Consider the following 23,553-nt stretch of genomic DNA (forward strand, 5'->3'; position numbering starts at 1 on the left):
ATTATTAACATTTATATGAAAACCTGCAGTTATTTTTTCAGTTATCTTTAAAGTTTTGTCAACATAAATTAACTACTATAAAATGCTTCTTGTTTGGATAACTATGTTTAAATTTTCAATTGGCCATTAATATGCTTCAAAGCCAAATCATAACGACCAGAAATGACTTTAAGGTGACTGTTTTATCATTTCATTTTGGAGAAAATAATGTGATATTTCAAAAATTTGTGATATGATTATTAGAAAATTAATATGTCATTATAAAAGATTTTGCTAAAAGGTTTGTGTGTGATTAAGAAAGATGGATTTTTATATTCATTCAAATTTTCTGTAATAAAATATTCATTTTTTTTATTCTTTCCTTTATATATTACCACAGATAGGGAGTAATTGTCTTGTTTTCATAACAATATTGAAGAAATAATTTCAGATATCATGTTCTGGACATAATTAAGGGTAAGTTTTGTTTTATTGTAATGTTTTTTATTTTTTCTTTTCTTGAATTTAAATTTCAAGAAATTTAAATTCAAGAAAAGAACATTATAAATACAATGTTTGGATTTACAATTACACAAACATTCTGATTATTTCTTCCATATATGTGTTCCATAATTGAGAAAATTCTTACAAAGATAATCATAATTCAAAATATCTATTTTCGGTATAAATATTACTTTAATTATAACCTTTTTCATCATTTTTTGTTTTCTAAAATTTCTTTATATATATATATATACATACACACACACACACACCACACACACACACACACACACACACAGTGGAAATTTAATTATTCAAACTTGATGGAACCAGGGGTCTTCTGGATAAATGAGATTTTGGTAAATTCAGAAACGTGTTCATTTTTTTGTTTTGGATACTTATGCATTTAAAGCTTTATGAACTATAAATACTGAATGCAATTACTGTATTTGGAGAGTAAGTCAATTTACTCAAAATCTAATGTAATATTACATATATATATATATATATATATATATGTATGATATAGTTTCATGGTACTACAATCAGCAGATGATGTAGTTATTTCTAATTACATAGAGTTTGGTCTCTGTGTATTATAATCTGTGGTATGTACAAAACTACACATTCTAATTTTCTTTTTGTTTTCATTTTTTTCTTAACTGTTTCAGATAATTGATTTTCTACTATATATATAAAGTAATGGTATATTTTATGGCATCCTTACTAAACTTTTTGAATTTTCTCATTTTAACAATTAAATAACTTAATTGTAGCAATAATATATTTAAATAAGCAAATATTGTGATAAACAAAAAAATAAAATAAATTATAGTATTGAAAACAACATTTAACAAATTGCTCGAGTTTAAAGTGTTTTGGACAGAATACTCTAAACTCTATAAATTTATAATAAAACAAGGTTGTTTTCAATGTTGAAAATTTTGCATTTGAGAAAAATATCATTAAAATACTGATTAAAAACAAGATAAAAAAATTATAAGTAGAAATCATAATAGCTTTAAAAAATGTTATATATGTATATCCTCTCTTCTTTCCTCCTCTCTTTGTATCTTTCTCTCTCTTGCTCTCTCTGTCTTTGTCAATGTTATTTTTATTTACCTTTTTACAAAGTAAAATACTGTTTAGATCATGTATGATAATTATGTTGCTGTGAAATTATTAAAAACAATTTTCTCAGTCCATGTAGAGAACGTTCATAATATATTTTTGAACATAGTCAATTAAATAAGAAAATGAATAGAATAAAAAGTTGTATCATATATCATCTATTTAATTTAAAATTCCACTGCCATTTATGGACTAATATTAAAAATACATAAATTTTATATTTTCATATTTTAATATATTTTAAATTTAAATAAATATAATAACTGATCAGAAAGCAAGATTTTTGCTATTTTATTACAAGCTAAAACTATTTCCCAAATCATTTGGAAAGGATCAGCCGTCCGATCAGAAAACTTTTTATTTAAATGTGTTGTTATTAAGGAATTTGTTTATCTTTTACTTTATTGGCAAATGAATTAAAAACAAAATTTTTATTATATTCTTCTATATCAAAAATTGTGTATGTGTATGTACCGTACAGTACAGTACAGTACATCATAAATTGTCTTCGTTATATTTTATAAAATAAAAATATTTAAATATTTATAAAAAAAAGAAAACACTAATATTTAATCAAAGTATGTTAAAGTGGTTGTATGAGAGATAATTTCTGTATTTACTGAAGTGCATGTTTTTAATGAATATAAATAAAATGTCTTGTAAAATTGTATTTTCAGTGGTTAATTCCACAATAAAAATGATAAGGTAATTAAGTTGATGAGACTTTTCACAAAGTTATCAAACAAAAATCAATAATTATTTCTGGCATTTTGGTTTTAATCATAATGAAACCACAAAACAATATTTTCTAACAATTCTCCTAACACAAGGAAAGGAAAAAGGTATTTGGACTAAGATTTCTTTTATAACAAAATATGACTCAACAAAATAGTAATTGAATTTTTTCCATAACACATTATTCATAAAAAAAACATCCTGCAACAATACTGATTTTCTACATTTCTTTTTTACAGAATTATCACTTTAAATTGCCACTGTTATATTGCAGAATTAAAGCATATCTCCATACATGTTTATTTTTTCTTTAAATAATTTTCTTTTTTAAATTTCTAATGAGAAATATTAACAAAATATCAAATAATTTTTAGTTAATATTTCATAATTTTATGCATTTTTTTGCCTTAAATTCTAAAAAAGTCAGTAACATAACAAAAAGGTTATCTTGGAGACAAGGTAAGGCTACATTAGTAAGGCTATGATGGCATGTTGGGAGAGAGACATACATTATTTGTGACATAATGTCAATATGAGGCGTTAATTTTTACAAAAACATGATGAGATCATATATGAATACAGATGCCATTTCAAGTACTACATTGTTGATTAACAATCACATTGTATGACACCACAGTTGGTTACAAAAACATATTCTACATAATGAGCTGACAATACTGCTATGATGAGAGGAAAAAAATATATGAAAAACCAAGACAAATAACAAAATGCACGCAAAGCCAGAACAACAAACAAAAAAAAGTGTCCAAAAAATTAATCTTATTTTATAAATGTCTCACTATACATTATTGGACAATACCTGATGACATAAACTTAGAACATAGCAAACATGAGAATTCAGCAAAAGCAGACTTAAAAATTTTGATATATCAAATTAATTTATTGCAGCGAATTTGATGTGTTATGATCAGCATTTGCTAAATAATCAGGATGGCTATATTCTCAGTATTGAATTTCCACACCAAACACATTTTGGCTGGAAAACTTTTCTATCACAACAATTATCTACATCATTGGAGTTGGTTACGATGAGACCGGTGGTTGTTTCCTTGAGCTATGTAACAGTGAGCATAGGAGGTGCCGCAGTAGTTGACGAGTCCGTAGAAGGAGGGGTTGGAAGCTGAGGTATTGACACCACTGCTATATCTGGATCACACTTAACTCTGTTTACAGTACTATTGCAATGAGGTTGAGTTAGATGATGTATGCTCAAAGGATGTAGAGGATGAGTAGGACTACTTTCTGGTGGAAGTGAATGTATTCTGCTATTTGGCCTATTGTCCAGATCACTAGGAACTTTAGGACTGGAAAGACTAAGTTCAGAAACATTGAGGTGCTCATTGTCACTATCTCCGGCACTCTTGGAATCCGGAGTGGGTGCTTCAACACTTCCGGCACTTCCAATATTGTCCTCACTGTCCATTGCATTGTCAGAACCATCTACATATCGTATACACTTTTTCTTCCTCCTAATAGGGAATTCAGTTACATATCTGAACTTAATACAAAAGATGTAGAATATTTTTCAATCTAAATATAATAATTATACATACCTACAAGGTTTACACCAACTGCTCTGTTGATCTAACCCAAATCTTGCTCGACACTTCTTCGGATTGCTGCCTTCTGCATAAATAAAACATTTATTAATACTTACTTATCACAAACTTTTAATTAAATTTAAGATGAATATTTGTGTAAATTTTAAACTGAAATAAAAAGTAAATGTTATTAAAAACATATTTTCACAAATATATTAAATCTCTTTTTTTGTTAATTTGATAATTTATAATATATATGTAAAAGAAAAGTAAATTTTAAGTAAAACAAAAATTTTCCATTAGACTTTAATATAATACGTATTATGAATAATACAAATAATCTTAATGGCTTGATAATAAGTAAATTAAGACATATTATTGTTATTATTAAACACAATTTTTTAATCTAATTTTAATATAATTATTTTTAATATATTGTTAAAAGAATTAATATTAATTTTCTTTTTCTAAATTTAAAAGTAGCATTACAGTAACATTAAGCATGACTAATGGCTAAAAACAAAATACCGCATACCATGCAGTAAAAAATACTAATTAATGTACACTTTATATATCAGATTAATATGAAAACTTTTTCTTAAAGAAAGGAAGCATAAATGTGTGAATACATTTAATCTGACTTTAATGAAGAACGATTCCAAATGACTTCAATTTTGTAATTAGTGATCCTCTTTTTAAATAAGGTAATCTAATTTTTTTTATTTTTACTTTTCTGTTTTGAACTTTGTTTATAACTGTTTTAAATTATATATTTTTATTTAAAATATTATTGTTCAAAACATCTATAAAAAATTATTATTTGTATATCATTTTTTCTAAATTGTTTACATAAATAAATTTAATTTTTTTAAATGTTTACGACATTATATTTATCAATGTAAATAGAAAAAGTTTTCTTAGCTTTAGTGTTACAAAATGTTGAAATTAGTTATATCTTTAATGCAGTAAATAATATCCGAGTACTTTAAACAAAACATTTTTTGAAATGCATATTTCATGTTAAATTCTATTAATAAATCTCTTTGTTATCCAATCCTTTATATAAAGTGTATTTATTAATCAAAATTAAAATTAGTATCTAAGATGCACAAAAACAATTCTGACAATTTGTAACAATGCAAATTTAATTACAAAAACCTATGCAAATCAAAATATTAAAGCAGAAATCATAAGTTTGCACATCACTCAGAAAGAAAAAAAAAGAAACAGGCGGTAAAAATAACAACAAATAAAAAAATAAAAAATAAAATTTTAAAAGATTGCCACTAGAAAGACGAATTAGTGCCTACACTAGCTAGAGGCCGAGATTGAAGGTTTACTTACAGGTGATTTGACCTACCCCTTGCTGCATGTTTATGTAAATATAACAACATTAAAAATACAGAAAAATTTATTACAATTAAAAATTTTGTATATTAAGAATTAAAAATTAATAATGTCAATCTATCTAATTTCAAAGAAAAAAAATTAAATATAGTCTATTCTTTATTTTCATTATATAATATATCAATATATATATATAAATATATATTTGCTGGGTAGGTTAAAAAACAAGCCAACTATCATGGCCTCCAGCACTCAAGCTAGCAGACCCAATAACAGACAATAGTAGAAGAAAATATAAAATGAAAAAAAATAGCAGATACTCAATCACGCACATACAATCATAACCATTTAAAATAAGATAAAATTAATCCATTCAAAGGAATCGCTCTAAATCATCCAAGGATTATTTTACAGAAAAGCAGTTTCAATCCTTTCATTTTTTTATTTTTTTTTTATAATGATAAACATTCCAACAATGTTTCAATATTCATTTATCTTATGTACATAATTATAAAACAAAATATTACATTGAAAGGATTAATACTTTTTTTTTGATAATCTAAAAGGAAAAACTAAATATAAAATTATATTAATTATAATTAATTAAAATGTTATTAATAATTTCAAAAATTTTATATAAAATTCTGATGGGCTTGTTATTTTTATATTAGTGATGATAACAGAAATATATGAAAATTTATAACCATTTAATTTCAAATAAAATAATGGAAAAAATTGTAAATTGATATGGTGAACAATGAAAAATCCAAAAATAATAGGGAAATTAAACCTTTCATCTGGAAATGTGTAGATTCCAGTAATTCAGATAAATACAATTTATGCTAACAAGAAAATTCATTTCACTTAAAATTTGCATTGTAAAAGATTTAAATGCATGAAATAAGACAACAGTTTAACATTACATGAAGAAAAATAATCAAATTTACTTTCTCTTAGAGAGAGAAAATGAAGAAGAATATTCAATCCAAAAACTAATATAAATGTTATTAATAGTTTTATTGTTGCTTAAAATTTGTTGGAATGTTTTGTCTAATATTTTTATTCATCATATAAGTCTTGGATAAATGAAAATATTAATATTCAGTATTTACTGATCTTATTCATACTGTCATTATAAGTTCACTTTAAACTTTTTGGTCAATTATTTAGACAAATAATCAATATAAGAATAGTCTGAAATACTTTAATTAATGCATAAATAACAATACAAAAATATTTATGATTCTTTAGTTAAAATCGTGTAGTACATTATAATATAAAAAAAGCAAAAAAATCACCCAAATGTAACTTAAATCAAATCTTACTCTTCATATGTGAATGATGATTTTGATATAAATGGTGCTCCCTATCTGAAAATATTCATAGTCATAACCATAGTACATGTTTATAATATGGCAGTCTAGAATGTTAAGATACACACACACTTCCTTAAATCAGCAAACAAATCATACATGAGAATAGTGTAAATATTGATTATATTGTTAAAAAAATTAAAAAATTTCATTTTAAATTAACAGCATTATCTTTTAGAAGAATATTTATTTTTTACCTAATTAAAGGTTTTAATGATAAATAATAAAACTGTAATTAGAGAGATAAGAATGCAAGATATTTTTTATAATTCACATAAACTGATACCTAATAAATCAACATTGGAAAGTGAAGTTTTGATATCCAGTTAAATTCAAATTTTATTTTCCAGATCACCTAACTGAATAATGTAACAAAAAGTGGCACACTGCATTTTGAAAAGATTTTTTTTTTCCAGTTCATGTTCCCAATACTAAGTTTTTGCTTTGATTCTATCAAAAAGAATTTTGGTTTTTTCAAATTCCATCAAAAATATTTTAATTAAATATTAACATGATGATAATTTATAGATTCTCTCAACTCAACTATGTGGATAGTTATCATTATCAATAATTTCTTGACAATGCAGATGTCAAAAAGGCAGTCTCAGTTGATTCATTGTACTTTTTGAAATATGAAGACCAGTCAGTATGCCAAAATTGCAGTTGTGATCTAAATGCTCAATTACATTGTCGGTGAGTGGCTACTAAATTTGCCCAAACTCATTCGATGATTTACCTGAATGAGTAAAATTGAAGATTGGACGACTACTTTTGTTACTACATGCTGGCAAGTTTACTTTTTGACTAGGAAACTTGCCATATAATAATGTGCAACAAGTAAATCAGCCTGTAGAAGATATACATCTTCTATTGGCTAAAGTAGTGTACACTGCCGTAACTAGGCAAGTGCAACAGATGCATGGGCACAGGATCCCTGGGACAAAGGGGCCTCGAAAGGGAACTGACAAAATAATTGTCAAATATACTTACAAGATCATTCACGAGTATTAGTTATGTTACTTGTGTACACAAAAATTATAAACAATCATTTTATCATATTTGTTGTATTATTTCCCCTAAAAAATTAAGGGATCCAAATATGAAGAATCTTGCACAGGGCAGGTGAAAAGCTAGCTACAACACTGGTAGTGTATGTGGAAATTTTAGTTGTTGCCTGTATTTTGAAGTTTCAAGAGAAATAAATCATTATGCTTTTTATTCCATTTTGTTTTCTTAGAAAATTATTGTTATTATTTGTTTAAGGAACTTTTATATGTAATTCTGAAAAAATTTAAATTTATCTATTTGGAAAAAGACAATTCTGTATCTAGACTTAACTTGACTATATTTCATAATAACTTAAAATATGTATTCTTTAATGTGATTAATTTTACTGTTTAGTATAGTTTTTGAAAGCAAAGTAAGTAGGAGAATTTACTAGCCTAGTGTGATTGGTACTCACTGTGTGCATGTATAAACTTGTTCACTTTTTTGCAAGTTTTAAGGCTAGCAAATAGCTAATAAACATGCTTAATGTAATTGAGCCCTAAGCATAAAGTATATCATGGCTGAATGCCATATATTTAATAACTTGTGTGTAATGTCTCAAAAATGATGAACAGTTTTCAAGTATATTGGATCAGAGACCAAATAAATGATCATGCGGCTTTTGCACCAATCAATCCACATGCATGCGGTGCATTCACACAAAATACCACACACACACAGACAACCAGGATTGGCCTGAGCTAAAGGCTGGCCAATCACCTAGATCCTAGCAGTCACTGGACAGTCACCTAAAATGTAAAAATTTGGGAGTACCACAGCCAGCATCAGTTCAAGGGCACCCTAGTACCTTTAACTGATGCTGGCTATGGAGTCAAAACCTCTTGGACTGCCCTCCAGACAACAGACATTATTTTACAGATCTGAAGCTGGAAAATACTATGTTAAAATCCAGTTAAATCTAAAAAGTCAAGCCAAGCCAATATAGTATTAGTAGTTTGAAGTTAGAATTAATATAAAAGTAATTATTGCCAAACTAATCCTTACAAGTTAATAATAAGTAATGACTGAAAATTGTATTTCTTTAAAGAAAATATAGTATAAAATTCTAGCATTAAGGAAGATATATACATCATACAATTTTATAAAATGAATGAGATAATACAATCATTGTTAAAACAGTAGCTACTTTTTATAACGTATTTTATTATTACGAGTAATGTAAATAATTAATGGTTGTTATAAAATTTAAATAAATATTTATGACATGAAAACTTTATACATTGATAAACCAGTTATTTATTAAAACAAAAAATGTATATGACTTAGTTTTTTGAGTGAGAAAGAAACTTATTTTGACATTTTTTGTAATAAAGTTATGGTTATTTTTATCTGAGAAGGAAATTAATGGATTAGAAGAATATACTGATAAATTTAAATATAGTCATTTAGGGGTTTTATAGTTTATGATACTTGGATGAAGCATCTAAATCTTGATCTTTAAATTTGGAAAAAATTTGTTTAATATCACTATATCAAATTTTTAAAAAAGTTTATGCTTAGAATTAAACAAGGAAAAATCACCTTTTTTTCATTAATATTTATGATAATTATGTTAAAATTGAAAATTACTAAAAAAAAAATATGCTTAAGTTACCCCAAAATATGAAAAATATTTGAGATATTTTTATTGTATTTATAAAACACATTTTTTTCTGAGTGTAACATTATAAAATTGCAAGAACAAATATTCTTTAAGAATTGTAATGCTTTATAGTATATAAATAATAATTCAGTTTATTTTTTATTTTTAAGAATTATTTTATTATTGGCAGTATTATTCATAAAATGTTTGTTTGATTTCAAAAGTAAAATTGAGAATGTTTGTTTTTTAAAATGAAAAGACTACATTGTTTTTACAGGTGTCAAAATATTAGTTAAAAATCTGTTATAAACAATCATACTTAAACATTTTTAAAACAAAAATGTTTTGCTGTCAGATATAAAAAAGTATCTTATATAGTCTAAAACAATATACTTCAAGTTCTTCGTAAATATTTTAAACATTCCTCAAATTCTTTTGGGATTGGAAATGAAATACTTTGCAAGTCATCTGCATTCATTTCTAAAGGTTTAAATTGTGATAACCTTCAATACATCAATGCTCAGAATTTATGGATGAAAAGATATTTAAAAGATAAATATTTATGTTTTTAAATTCTTTTAACTTTGGATATAACTTATTTAATAGTTTTTCATGAGATTATTTAGATTTTCATTGGTTCAATAGTTCACAGATTTTGTTTTATTATTTGATTTACTAATTTTAGAATAATGTAATTAGATTTCAGATTGTTCACCATACTATATCAACATCATTCAAAACAAAGTTTCAATGATATTTTTTGATTATTTTTAAACTGATACATACAATGAATAGTAAATGTTAAGAAAATTTCAATACTGAATAAACTATATAATTTTCTTTGTTTTCTAAGTTTTAATAATTAATGCTAGAATAATTTAAAATATTTCATATAATAACATCTAGATTACTTTTCTCATAATTTGCTACTTTAAAATAATAATTAAAATGCACAGAAATATTAAAATAATTTAAATGAATGAAAGTTACTGACCTCCATCATGAAGTTTATCTTTTTTTCTTTTCTTTTTCTTTGTGTGTTGTGCGTAATTATCTCTGGCACTCCATCCAGGATATAGCTGCATATGTAACTGTCTTTCCTTTCTTGCCATGTCATAATATTTAGCTTGTTCCTCCCGTGATAAACTATGCCACTGCACAAAAATAAATAATATATAATTTTTACAGAATTAAAATACTTCCATTAAGCTAATTCATTTGAAATTCTACCCATTTATACTAATGATGATGATGATGAATAAATAATAATTTACAGTTTCAACTGACATTAATATTTCTGTCTAATGTATTACATTTGGTAATTAATAACTCCAAATTATTTCTCAATTATTAATTATAGACAATAAGTCTATAATTTGAAGTGTAGTTGAATTACTAAATATTATTTAATAATTATTTGAAATTTTAAATGAAAATACGTTTAATAAAGTTTGAAATAGAGAAAAGTTTTATTTTGTACTAACCCTTCTGCCTAATATTTGATTAATAGCTGCACTTTCTTTCAGAGTGCATTCTGCAACAACTTTGGCACGCATTTCCTTCATGTATAACATGAAGGCATTGAGGGGTTTTTTAATGTGAGGTGCTTTTTTCTCTGCTCGTGTATGATTGTGATGAGTACTTGGACCACCATTAGTAGCATTATTTGTGTCAGCTCTACTCGATGGCACTTTTTGGTCTAACTGGAAATTTGGCAAATTCCTAATCAATTTTTAAAAAAGGGAGAGAGTTAATTTTAATAAACAAAAACTTAAATGAGAAATTAGAAAAAGGATAAAAAATAAACCTTATATCCTGAGGATGAATTTCTTGTTTTGGAGTGATAAGTGCTGGATGAGGTATTCCAGTATGAGCTGCAATACCTGGATGATGAGGAAGGAGTGTTGGTGGAGAAAACCTCGTTAGACTGGCTGTGGTGGTGGGAAGACCTGGAGGATAGGGTCCTCGGAATCCTGCTGATGTCATTGGATACATAGCAGATGCTGCATGCCTAATTTATTTTAAAAGAATAATTAAAATCTTTATTTACTGCAAAAAATTTTTTGGAAATTGTTCATTTTAATAAATATTTACATAATATATATATTCATTAGATTGTTTGAAATTATTTGTCCATTGTTTAAAAACTAAAATGATTGATCTACATATCTTTTCTTATGAGAAGACAGATATTACTTGTATTTATGAAAAATTATATAATAAATATGAATGCTAAATTGTATGAAATTTTTATGATTTTAAAAAATTTCAAGTAAATAAAAATAACATAAATTACTTTATAATGATATCTAATTTAATAGAAGTAATTTAAAAAGAATAAATTTGCTGATATAACATTACAATACATACAGAACTCAACATTACAAAGAATATTTCTACACACACAGTTCCTGACAGGTGCCTCAGGATAAGGGAATGGTAGATTGGCATTTTTATGTCATTACACCCATAAATAAGGGTGTGTAACAAAGGGTAGTTAAACAAAGCCCTCAGAAGTTTCTAGAAGAAATTAGAGGCATCCAAGATACAGAAATTGAAGAATATAAAAACACAGACACTGCTGGCCAGAGAAATAGCATGGCCATCATCTCGTAGACCTTTCACTGGAATGATGATGATGATGATGATGATAAGACCATTACAGAAGAAGAGATACTTAAGGTCATAGAAGAAGGTACTACTAATTTCATCTGTTGTTCCTTCAAAGAAAGAAGAGTGGAGAACCAATATTGAGTCTTTTGTTATGTGGAAAAGTGCTACACAATCACTTATGGCCCTTATTTCAAAACTAACAATGGTTGGCTCAGAAATTTCCACTCACACTATGGTGTAGAACTTCACATTAAATGAGAGTTGTTGTTCTAAGACAACACAACTACCAATGAATTCAAGGAACACATTCACGAAATTCATAGAAAGCAATGTATACGTGGTACGATCTAAAAGTTCGGGGACTGCAGTAATCTATGACGACAAAAGCATGTATTTCAAGTTACAGCGTATGAAATGGATTATACCAAACCATCTCTACATGTTCAGGTGAATTTCACCCATGTCATGTGATTAAACCGCGAGCGCTGCTGTTTTTTTCCGGAGATGGTTACCTTTGTTCTGCGACATAATAAAAGTGGAGTTTCAAGAACAAGCTCCAACATTAAATTTTGTAAGCGTTTAGGTAAAACACCTACAGAGACTTTAAAATTGCTAAGAAAGGTGTACGGTGATTCTACCATGGCAAAGTCGAAATGTTGGAGGTTGTTCTTGAAACTCCACTTTTATTACGTCGCAGAACAAAAGTAACCATCTCTGGAAAAAAACAGCAGCACTCGCGGTTTAATCACATGAATGGGTGAAATCAACCTGAACATGTGGAGATGGTTTGGTAGAATCCATTTCATACGCTGTAACTTCAAATACATGCTTTTGTTGTCATAGATTACTGCAGTCCCCGAACTTTTGGATCGTACCACGTATTCTGAAAATGCTATCAGCAAAGCAGATATAATGGGGATAAACTGGAAGGTACTGCTCAAAACTCACAGGCTTCACAATAAAACCAGGATCTGTGGATTCCTAAAGTTAGCAAAGAATGAATTACTGAATTGGTTTGTGCAAACCCCAGTGGTACTCATACATTGCCATTGCTGGTGATCAGAAAGTCTTAGAAAAACCTTAGTATTTCAAAAATTCTGTCTACTACTATTTACAAGATACCAAAAAATGTACGAATTCCAAATTTATATTTCTTTTGTGAATTATATACTAAAGACTGCACTGTGTTAAAAGACATTATAAAGGTAAAACAGGGCAAAGAACTGCTGCTGCTCAACATCATACTATGCCATTCATTAATATATGTATTATTTTGACCCTGCTAAAGTTTATGGTTTATTAACAATGTTTCCATGTTTTAAAATTCTACATTGAAGAAACCAAAATTTCAAACTATTAATCAAATGACACTTATAATAACTCTATAAATCATTCTTAAAACAAAATGCTTTAGGTAAGAAGTTAAAATATCCTTGTTCTTAAATATATAATAAGCTCTCAATCAGATCTGGACAAAATACTGTAGAAATATTTGAAAATATTTCATGTGCACTTGAAAATACATTATTATTATTTGGAATACATAAAAATATCTTTAAAAATTCTTGAGTAGACAATACATACAAAGATGTGTCTAAGAAATTTTTGTAAATGTAAATTCATCCTGGCTAATTATTTTAAACATAAAAATACTTCAAGTACACTCATTGCCACAAAAATTAGCACACCAAGGAATTATCATATTGCTGTGAAACTTCACATGCAGATTAATCATTTCCATATCTGCTTGAGACTTGAGTTATAAAGCAATGGCTCATTGTGTAATGCCAGCAAAGGGTATTAAAGTGTATCCCCCGTGGTCTATAAAAAAAGTGTGCAAAGGCATCCTGTCTGTAGTTTACCTGTTGCAGAGGGACACTGTATCACTAGAGATGTCTTTACATCACTATCAAAGATCATATGAACAACTAACCAAGTTTGAGAGGCAATGGATCATCAGGTTGAGAGAAACCAGATAGTCATCTCACCAAATTGCCTGCCATCTAAGCCATTCTGACAACACTATGAGAAGGTGTTGGGACCAGCGGACGAGAGAGAGCTCACATACACAGTGCCCAGGTTCAGGACCTTCTCAGCAGACCACTAGTCAAGAGTACTGCTGGTCCTCTGACAAACACACATACAACCAACTGTATCATTGTCCTTCATCCGGATACAGGTGGCACCTGGGTGAAGAACATTTGGTGTCATGGCAACCGTTATGTGTGCTGCGATTGACAGTCCCCCACTGTTGCCTCTGGAGTGGTGTCACTCCCAACAGGACTGGACTGCAACAGAATGGAACAGGGTCATCTACAACAACAAATCCATTCAGTTTGGTCACTGACAATGGCCCATGGCCCATGGTATAAGCTTCAATCCTGTCTATGCTTTGGAACAGCACATCACTCCTACAGCTGGTGTGATGGTGTGGAGTGCCATCACATATGACAGCCAGTCATCTCTAGTAGTGATCCAAGGGACCATGACAGCCCAATGGTAAGTTAGTGACACATGTGTTGCCTCTCGTGACAAGACTCCAAATAGCCATTTTCCAACAGGACACTGCTTGACCACACAAAGCAAGAGTGTCACAGGACTGCCTTTGCCACATTGCCACACCTTTCTGGCCTGCCCAGTCCCAATTTGTCACAGATTGAACATGTCTGGGATGCTAAGTTGGACAAGTTAGGAGTTTAGCTGAACTAGAGGACCACTTGCAGCAACTGTGGATTGAGATGCCAGAGGACACCATATGGCACCTATATGCCTACATGCTTGCCTGTATCACATCATGTATTCATGCTACAGGTGGCCCAACAAGATACTAGAACCTCCTTTCATTTGTAGTTTTTCCTGCAATAAATGATCCTTTTAATCACTTATATCACCATTACACTCACACAAGTACTATTTTGTTCAACACTGACATCTCCATGATGCTCTAATTTTTATGGCAATGAGTGTACAGTACATAGAGATGTTTGAAATGCTTAAAAATATATATTTGATATTCATAAAAAATACAAAAGTATTTTCTTACAATTAAAACAATTCAAAAATTTCATTTTCTGAAGATTTTTTTATAAAATTTTTATGCATTATTATTTTGTAATTACTTAAAATCATTCAATTTATTTCAATATTTAAATTTGTATGATCATATTTTGTTATCAAATTTGTCATGTCTTTTATCCGTCATCAGAATGGTTCTAAAGTGTAAGCCAAATTCAATGTAATGTATATGCACAATGTGCAGTATAGCAACTATGCTAGCTATATCTAGCTTCCAGTATCCAAGGCACTATACAATAGGGATTGCAATTGCTGGATCTCTCATCCAGCAATCCAGCTGGATCCAGCACATTCTTTGGCTTGCTGGATCCAGCGCTGCGGATCCGCAAATACTCAATTAACTTTCTAATTAATTGCGCAAAAGTCTACGTCGTCGCGTTGCCGCTTTGCTAACTACTAGACTGCTACTAATTACTTACTCACTACTTTACTAACACTAATAATTAAATTACTTATAAATAAACTATACCTTAATCAATCCAGCAAAATTTAATAAAATAATAACGTATTCAATCGCTTTTAACGATCTTCCTCAGTTACAAAAAAATACAACATTAACTATAGAACATAAAATGTGTTTGGAATAAATATAAAAAGAATAGTGCTTAATTACATCCCATTTTTTAAACAAGATACATAGATGTACTGCCAGGTCTAATAATTTTCGTATTGTATACCGACGTAATCCCACTGTTTTCAAACTTTTAAGAAACGATAAAAAGAAAGAGGATCGGAATTCAACAACGGGTATATATTCGGTGCCTTTACACAACCAACGTTTCAATTCCAAGCTTGTTTATGTGGGTGCAACGATGCGCAGTTTAAAACAAAGGCTCAAGAGCACAAATATACAATCAGTAAGAACCTTGACAACACTGCGCTGGCATCATACGCAAGACAGAAGGATGTTAACGTCCAATGGGATCAAGCGGCAATTATAAAAACGACGACGAATAGGCAAACGGTCAAACATCTTGAGAGATTGGAAATCTGCAAGGCGCACATGACAACTGGTTGTATAAACCATAGAGATGCGGACTTATTGTCTACCATGTGGAGATCCTTTTACATTAATTAATGTTATTAACGGACAATGCTGGTTTCATTGGATCTTATATACAGGGTGTTTTTTTTTATAAACTGACGGTACTCAGAGACATCTGTAGAGCAATCTAACAGCCGGACTGTCGCCAAATTTGGAAGAGTGACTAAGGACGACATGGGAAAGAGATTCCGCGAAGAAAATAGTAGAACCCAAATTTTCCAGTAGGGTGGATTTGGCGCTGTTGTGGTAAAACAGCTAAGAATCTGCATAAAATCCAGCTGCAATTAACAAACACACGAATGAATAATCAGACAGAGCTTTCAGTGTAATAACTAAAGTTTAATTAATCAGCAAATAACCTTCTCCCTTCTTCAATGTGATCACTGTCCTGCTGGACAACTCATTGAATCCTGAACACCGTGTTCTCTATGGCCGAACGTAACATGTTCGCAGAAATGTTCATCACAGTTCGAGAAATGTTGTCCTTCAAAGTCATCAAGTTTGGGACACTACCAAGATAGACCTTGGACTTTAAGTAACCCCACAGGAAAAAGTAACATGGGGTTAGATCCGGGAGCGAGGCGGCCATGCAAGTGGAAAAAAGCGACTGATGACCCTTTCTTCAGTGAAGTGCTGGTAGCTTTTTCGCTACAACAGCGCCAAATCCTCCTCTACTGGCGAATTTAGGTACTACTATTTTTCTTCGCGGAATCTCTTTTCCATGTCATCCTTAGTCACTCTCCCAAATTTGGCGACAGTCCGGCTGTTAGATTGCTCTACAGATGTTTCTGAGTACCGTCAGTTTAAAGAAAAACACCCTGTATATATTTTTTCCGCTATTTATTTTGTTTATTTATCTATATTTTGTCCGTTTGGGCGTTTTCCGTTAATTTTCATATTTATTCCGAACACATTTTATGTTCTATATTTAATGTTCTGTTTTTTTTTGTAACCGAGGAAGATCGTTAAAAACGATTGAAAACGTTATTATTTTTAAATTTTGCTGGATTGATAAAGGTGTAGTTTATTTAACTTATTCTACTTCCAGTACATAGTTTTATATACCTATAAATAACTACAGACTGATATGTACAGCCTATATATAAAAACTGGTAAGACTGATAGCCACTTAGCCACTGATTATCCATCCTTACATTATTATAATATATTAATATAAATTAATCAGTAGAATTATCTTTGCTATTATTTAACTTAAAGATTACATTATAATTATAATCTAACTAAACATTTAAAGTTAATTATCTCTATCTCAAATGTTAAACCGAACCAAAGTTAAGTTTACTACCTAAATGTGTAAGAAGTTTTACTGATTTTTAGTGACCAGTCTAAATAATAAAAGCTTTTTAAGTATTTTAAAAAATGTTTTATTTCATTAAAAAAACATAAATTTCAGGATAGATAGATAGACAGATAACACTTTTTTGCACCAAAAATACATCCACACTGGATCCGTGCTGGATCCAGCTGGAATGATTTCAATCCAGCAAAAATCCAGCTGGATTCAAAACACTGCTGGATTGCAATCCCTACTATACAAGCTCTCAGTATCCCTGACTATGACCAGGAGATTGTTGTTGATAACGCCATCATATGTCATACACACTGATCAAATTTCACTGCAGCATATTATATCAAATATATATGTTAAAAAATACAAATACTTTGAACCTCCTAGAAAAAGTATTTCAAATAAAATAACAACTTCCAAAGTGTTTGAAATAGGAATTGTCATCAATTATACAATTTTTAGATATTTTATACAATGCCGAGCTGCAATTTTTAATCATACTTTTTATTTATTTAATATATATGCTCTCCACCTCAAATTACTTGCCCCCTGTAAATCATACTTTTCCTTTAACAATAGTCTTGCCAGTCTTCTATTAACTGCTTTCAGGGGAAAGTTTTGAATTGAAATAATATGACTTCCGGTTTGCATTGAATGTTCATATATAGTTAATTGGGGCCTCCAGCGTCTAAGATTTCCATATCTGATTTTGTCTTTCATCTATATAACTCCATTCTCGAGATTAAGGGATGACAGTGGGAATTTATAGGTCTATAATTTTTTCAAATTGCAGCCCAAGTACTGTTTAAATTTATTACTATTAAAATTAGCTCTAATTTTAGCCTTATATAATAGTTTGTATATAATGCATATTTTCAAATATGTTTTTAACCACATAAAGAATGCAATATTTACTATATACATCTTGAAATTTTCTACAAGTTTAATTGTTATCAGTTCAAAATTGTTTACTGTCAGTTGTTTCAGTTATAGTATTCTATTATTTATGAATTTAAAAAAAAATGTGATTTTTCTTGTATATAAACTAATATTAACATTCTTACTTTCCATATATAAGTACAGATGTTTTAAAATTTATACATATTATTCTATTTCTAAATACTTGTCCATACCTAGTTAAACTTAAAACTTTTTAAAGTAAAAAACTATTGCCATATTGTGTAATACTAAGCCTTCATGGTAGCAGATAAATTACAATTTCTTCATACTTCTTCATATTTTTGCTGTAATGAGAATTATCCATTTTTATCCATATAAAATTATGATGATATTGCCATATTTTCTCAAATTCAATGATGTTTTTATTTGCTAAGTTTAGTTCCTTTTCCTATCTTATCTTTCAGTAACATTTCTCATCTTAGTTTTAACTTCACTGAGCTTCAGTAAACCTATTGATTTCATTATTTAACTTTCTTTTGGCATTTTCTCTTTAAATATAGTTTCTATGAGCGTAAAAGCATTTATTTGATTAATATTTTTAGGATACAATTATTTCATTTTCAGATCACTTCAAAATAAAATCAGTTACTTAATTGATTTTATTTGAAGTGATCTGGAAATGGGATTATTGTATTTTGGAAATGTTAATTAAATAAATGATTACAAGCTCCTAGAAATTCTTTGTATTTTATATTTTAAGACAAAAATGCTGAAAGTTTCATAATTTCTCTCTGATAAACTGTTAATAAGAATTATATTGATTTACTAATATGTCTTTATACATTGCTGACTTGTAATTCTCTTCTAACAATATGAACTTTCTTTATTAAGAGTGTATTTTTAGTTTTACAGTTGTTAATTCACTCGTACTTTCGTATATCTACATCAGTTTTCATATATTAAAAAGATATATGAAAACTGTTTTTAATCACTCATATAGTAATGCAAAGTATAATCTAACTTCAAATTTCAATCAAAGCTATTTAACTTTATTTCACTAATACAGTAAGTGCTGCTTATTGTAATCACTTTGGGACTAGCCAATGTTGATTACAATAACTGAGTGATTAAAGTAATAAGACCACAATTAGTGAAAATTCTAGTTTTATTGAATCAAAAATTTAAAAACATGTAAAACAATTAAAAACATTTAATACTTAATAATTGTTATTTGTAAAGTAATTCATCCAGAATAAGTTTATGATCTTGCATATTAGCATAGTATAAACTGTAATATGTTGTTTAATGATTTAAATCTTCAGCACTTTTGTGTTTAACATGTATAATCAGGCATGCCATGAAAATTAAGTGCTGTTTTGTCTGCATTATAGATATTCCTTAGTGAATGAATAGTTAGCAATAATTTTTGATCATTCTGTCTTTGACACAGAATCAGAACTTTTCTCCCGTTTAAGAATTCATATGCACACAATGATCTCCCTTTTACTACTGGTTGAAGCACCCATGAGTTGCAATAAAATCTTTTTTCCCATATTTTTAGCTACTTTTTCTGTTTTGTGACTCATTTGTGGCCCATTAACAGGTACACTTTTTTTACAAACATTGTTGAATAAAGTTTCAAAGATAATTCAACTTTACTATTTTCTCTGGTGTGATTTTCTTTTGTGAATCATCATCATATTTTTTTCTTTGACATTTCAAAGTCTTGTACAGAATTGACTGTGAAATGTTTAACTATGCAGTACCATTGACTTGACTCATTTTTGCACCTTATCATGGCATTCTAAAATTTCAACTTTATCTTTGAGGAACAAATCTTTGTGTTTCTTATTTGCTTTTTCCATTATGCTAAGAGATATAGTACAGTACAGTACAGTAATATACTTTAATTAAATAGTAATGAATAGCACAGTCTTCAACAACAGTAAACAGCTAACCTACAAATGAGGTAAGAATTGACAGAAATTACATTTAAGCTATAGTAGTGTATAGAATACTGAGTGCAAAAAATTGAAACAGACATCTTAGATGACTGAACGATTTAATTTAAATTGAATCTAACCATTGTACTATTACTTTTATTAAATTCACAAGAATTATAAATTATTATCTTGTGTCAGTTGACTGCTATTAACTGTCTAATGAAATTCAAACTTGTTATATAACTAATAACAGTGGAATGTTAAGTATAATGTTATTTAATGTTTTGGGATATAGTGGCTCGATGATGTGTGATTGCAATAAGCAGCACTTCTGTACAATCTTTGTCTTTATTGAATTGCATTCATGTTTATTTTGTATTTTAAGTTCTGATGATAGGGATAGAAATTCTCAAAATGTATAATGCAGATTACAGTTTTTTATTTCTTTGAAAATCAATTATTTATATGTTTACTATTAAAATTATAATGGTTTATCTGTTTTTAAAATATTTACATAACTTGTAATGAATTCATCAAAAGCATTTTAGATCTGTTAAATCATTTATCTTGATACTCATCAGTTTTCAATGAAAAACTTATAAAAGTGAATCAGCATGACAAAGTATACTTTTTGCTATAATTATAAAGTAATTTGGTTTACTTTTTTTTCAAGTAGAGCAGATATACATTTACCAGTATTCAGAAAATTCAGTTGTAAGTAACTTGAAGTACAATTAAAGTTATGTTATAAGCTATTATGAAATGATTTAAGTGCATATACATTTTTTGTTATTATATAATAAAACAGTTCAATATAATTTATAATCATATAATAAAAATAAATTTAAAATTCTTGGTAATAATTTTCATGGGAGGAAAAAAAAATGATTTTCAGAATTATTCAGTTGCCTTAAATTAATTCAAATAAACACTGATTTTTCGGCATTTAACTGTGATAGTTATAAGTTTGAATGAACCATATCATATTAAAGTGTGACAAGATCTGCAAAGAGAATTTTAATGTCCTTTGCCAAATTTTACCTAAAAATAAAAAACCATTTAATAAGAGACTTAAAATTAGTCTACTACAAATTCTTCTGAAATACTATCACCAGTAACAGCAAATGGGAACATTACATTTGTGTTTACATTTTCATATTCAGTTACATAGCTTTCAAAGATGTCATAATTCACTATGTCCTATAAAGTTTTTCTAGCAACAAATTCTTTATTCATAAGAACAATGCTCAGTTTGAACATTTTGATTGTTTACTCCAGAAGAGTTTAAACAAACAAAAAAATATTATGTAACAGTAGTAACAACTTTTATTAGTTCAGCATCAATTATATAAAATTATTGTGCCAAAATTTGTATTATGTTTTGCTTGCATCAACAGTACATTAATTAAGATATTTTTTTTCTTTCATAGTATCATTTTTCTCTCTGCATCATACTTTCAAGATCATTTTATGGATAATGGAGGCATTTTCATAAAAAATATTTGAAACAAAATATCATAGTATTTTTTAGTTTAAATTTGGATTAAACTTGAAAAACATGTTCCATTTAAAAAATTTGACTGCCAGTCTGGATATCCCACTTCTGGCTAGTTCTTAAAGTTGGAAATATCGTCATTTTATAGACCATATCCGACGTACTTTCTAAATTTTAGAATTTTTGATGAAACTTACTTCCTTTCATTTTAAAAGGGGTGTATGGGTGATCTGAGTCAACCCGTGTAAGAAAAATTTTGTTGCTTGAAATAAATTGATACTGAAATTTCAAATATTCTCTCCACCTCAAATTAGTAGTGACTTGCCCCTGTACATCATACTTTTCCTTTAACAACAGGATCTAACACCTTTCAGAGGAAAAGTTTTGAATTGAAACAACATGACTTCTGGTTTGCATCGGAAGTTCACATATGGTCAGTCAGGGCCTTCTGCCCCTAACGTTTTCATATCTGGTCTCAACTTTCATCTAACTAACTCTGTTCTTGAGATTAAGGACAGATGGATGGACAACAGTGGGGATTTATAAGCCTACAATTTTTTAAAGTTGCAGCCCAATAAACATTCAAATGTTCTTTGGCTTACGACTGTTCTACAATATGTTTTAGCCTGCATCACTAAATAGTAAACAACCACACACAAGAGAATAAATCACTTGTTCTTTGGATGTATGTAATTTTATAAATATTGAAATTATATTAATTAAAAAGCAGCTTACTAAAAAGTCATGATATGTAAGACTAACTGTTTTTTTTAAATGATTCAATATCAAAAATGAAAGCTATCAATTTTACTTCACCTGTTATTATTAAGGCAGTCTAACAGAGAATAAGAAACTGAAACAAGAAGTGGTTTATTTAAATATATCTTAAATATCTTAAGATTTTCTATTTAAAGTAATTTTAAATTCTAAAGTGTACGATAGTTTAACTTTATCTAATATGCATTTGCTAGCATGTTGAATCAATATCATATTACTGTTTGTATTCAAATTCATTTTGAACAATGTGGAGTTGTGATTCTACTGTATATTTTTTACATCTCCAAAAAAGTATTTGAATTCATTAATATTAGTTACTCAATTTTGGCTTCAACCAATTTTAGTCTTTTAGAAATATTTGTTTTAATTTTGGCCATTTAAGCAGCAATTTAAAATCATCATTACAAATATCAATTTTATTCTCAGAATTAATAGCCACAAATTTATAATAAACAGTTTTACACTATTATATATTTAAATTTAAATACTTTACAGACTTAAAACATAAAATCAATGTCTATCTCCTTAAAAAAAGAAAAGCGTTCGTCTAAATAAAACTGAAGATGATGTAAGAAAAAATGAACACACACATTTGCAAATTAAAAATATCGAAGAAGAAACATTTAACAGAAAGAAAATAACTTTTTTTTAAAATGATTACATTTACAAAACAATTTTTTATATTATCAGCCATGTAAATCTACAATCTAATTAATTTCTATCATCTGATGTTATCAATTATTTATATTGATAAATACAACTAATAATAATAAAATTTATGGCCTTAAGGTATTTGGAAAAAACATACACAAATTTCAACATGTTCTTGATTCATGATACATGGACAAGAAAGGAATGAATTTATAAAGAGAACACTGAAGACATCTGTTTTCAACTGATATTAGATATGTAGTTATTTTCGTTAGAATAATCATAATGATAAACAGACTGGACAGAAAGACAGTTGAATGAAAAGTATGGTGTTTTGCAAACTTCAACCAGACATGAAAAATGTCAGACATTGTTAGGCATTTATGATTGCTCGTCTAAAGTGGAGATGGGTTTACAAGATCCTGAATAGAATAGAAAAAGGTTGTAACAGTAGTATAAAATCA

At 28.4% G+C, this 23,553-nt stretch overlaps 1 protein-coding gene and 1 long non-coding RNA gene across 2 annotated transcripts in view; one reads left to right on the plus strand and one right to left on the minus strand.

Annotated features, from left to right (window-relative positions):
• Nucleotides 1-1,033: 1,033 nt before the first annotated feature.
• LOC136981036 (uncharacterized) lies at nt 1,034-7,109 on the plus strand. The gene is made up of 3 exons (XR_010881640.1): nt 1,034-1,091; nt 4,516-4,615; nt 6,982-7,109. It is a non-coding gene; the product is annotated as an uncharacterized lncRNA (long non-coding RNA).
• LOC136981035 (protein pangolin, isoforms A/H/I/S-like) overlaps nt 2,371-23,553 on the minus strand; it is a 67,367-nt gene continuing 46,184 nt past the window's right edge. The window contains exons 6-10 of the mRNA XM_067277291.1: nt 11,089-11,292; nt 10,766-11,003; nt 10,276-10,435; nt 3,924-3,996; nt 2,371-3,839 (exon numbers count right to left, since the gene is read on the minus strand). Coding sequence (XP_067133392.1) covers nt 3,425-3,839; nt 3,924-3,996; nt 10,276-10,435; nt 10,766-11,003; nt 11,089-11,292 — 1,090 coding nt within the window. The 3' untranslated portion in view covers nt 2,371-3,424. The remainder of the gene's footprint in view (nt 3,840-3,923; nt 3,997-10,275; nt 10,436-10,765; nt 11,004-11,088; nt 11,293-23,553) is intronic.

The sequence above is a fragment of the Centruroides vittatus genome, unplaced genomic scaffold (assembly GCF_030686945.1).
Source record: "Centruroides vittatus isolate TY-2023 unplaced genomic scaffold, ASM3068694v2 contig_742, whole genome shotgun sequence".
NCBI lineage: Eukaryota > Metazoa > Arthropoda > Arachnida > Scorpiones > Buthidae > Centruroides > Centruroides vittatus.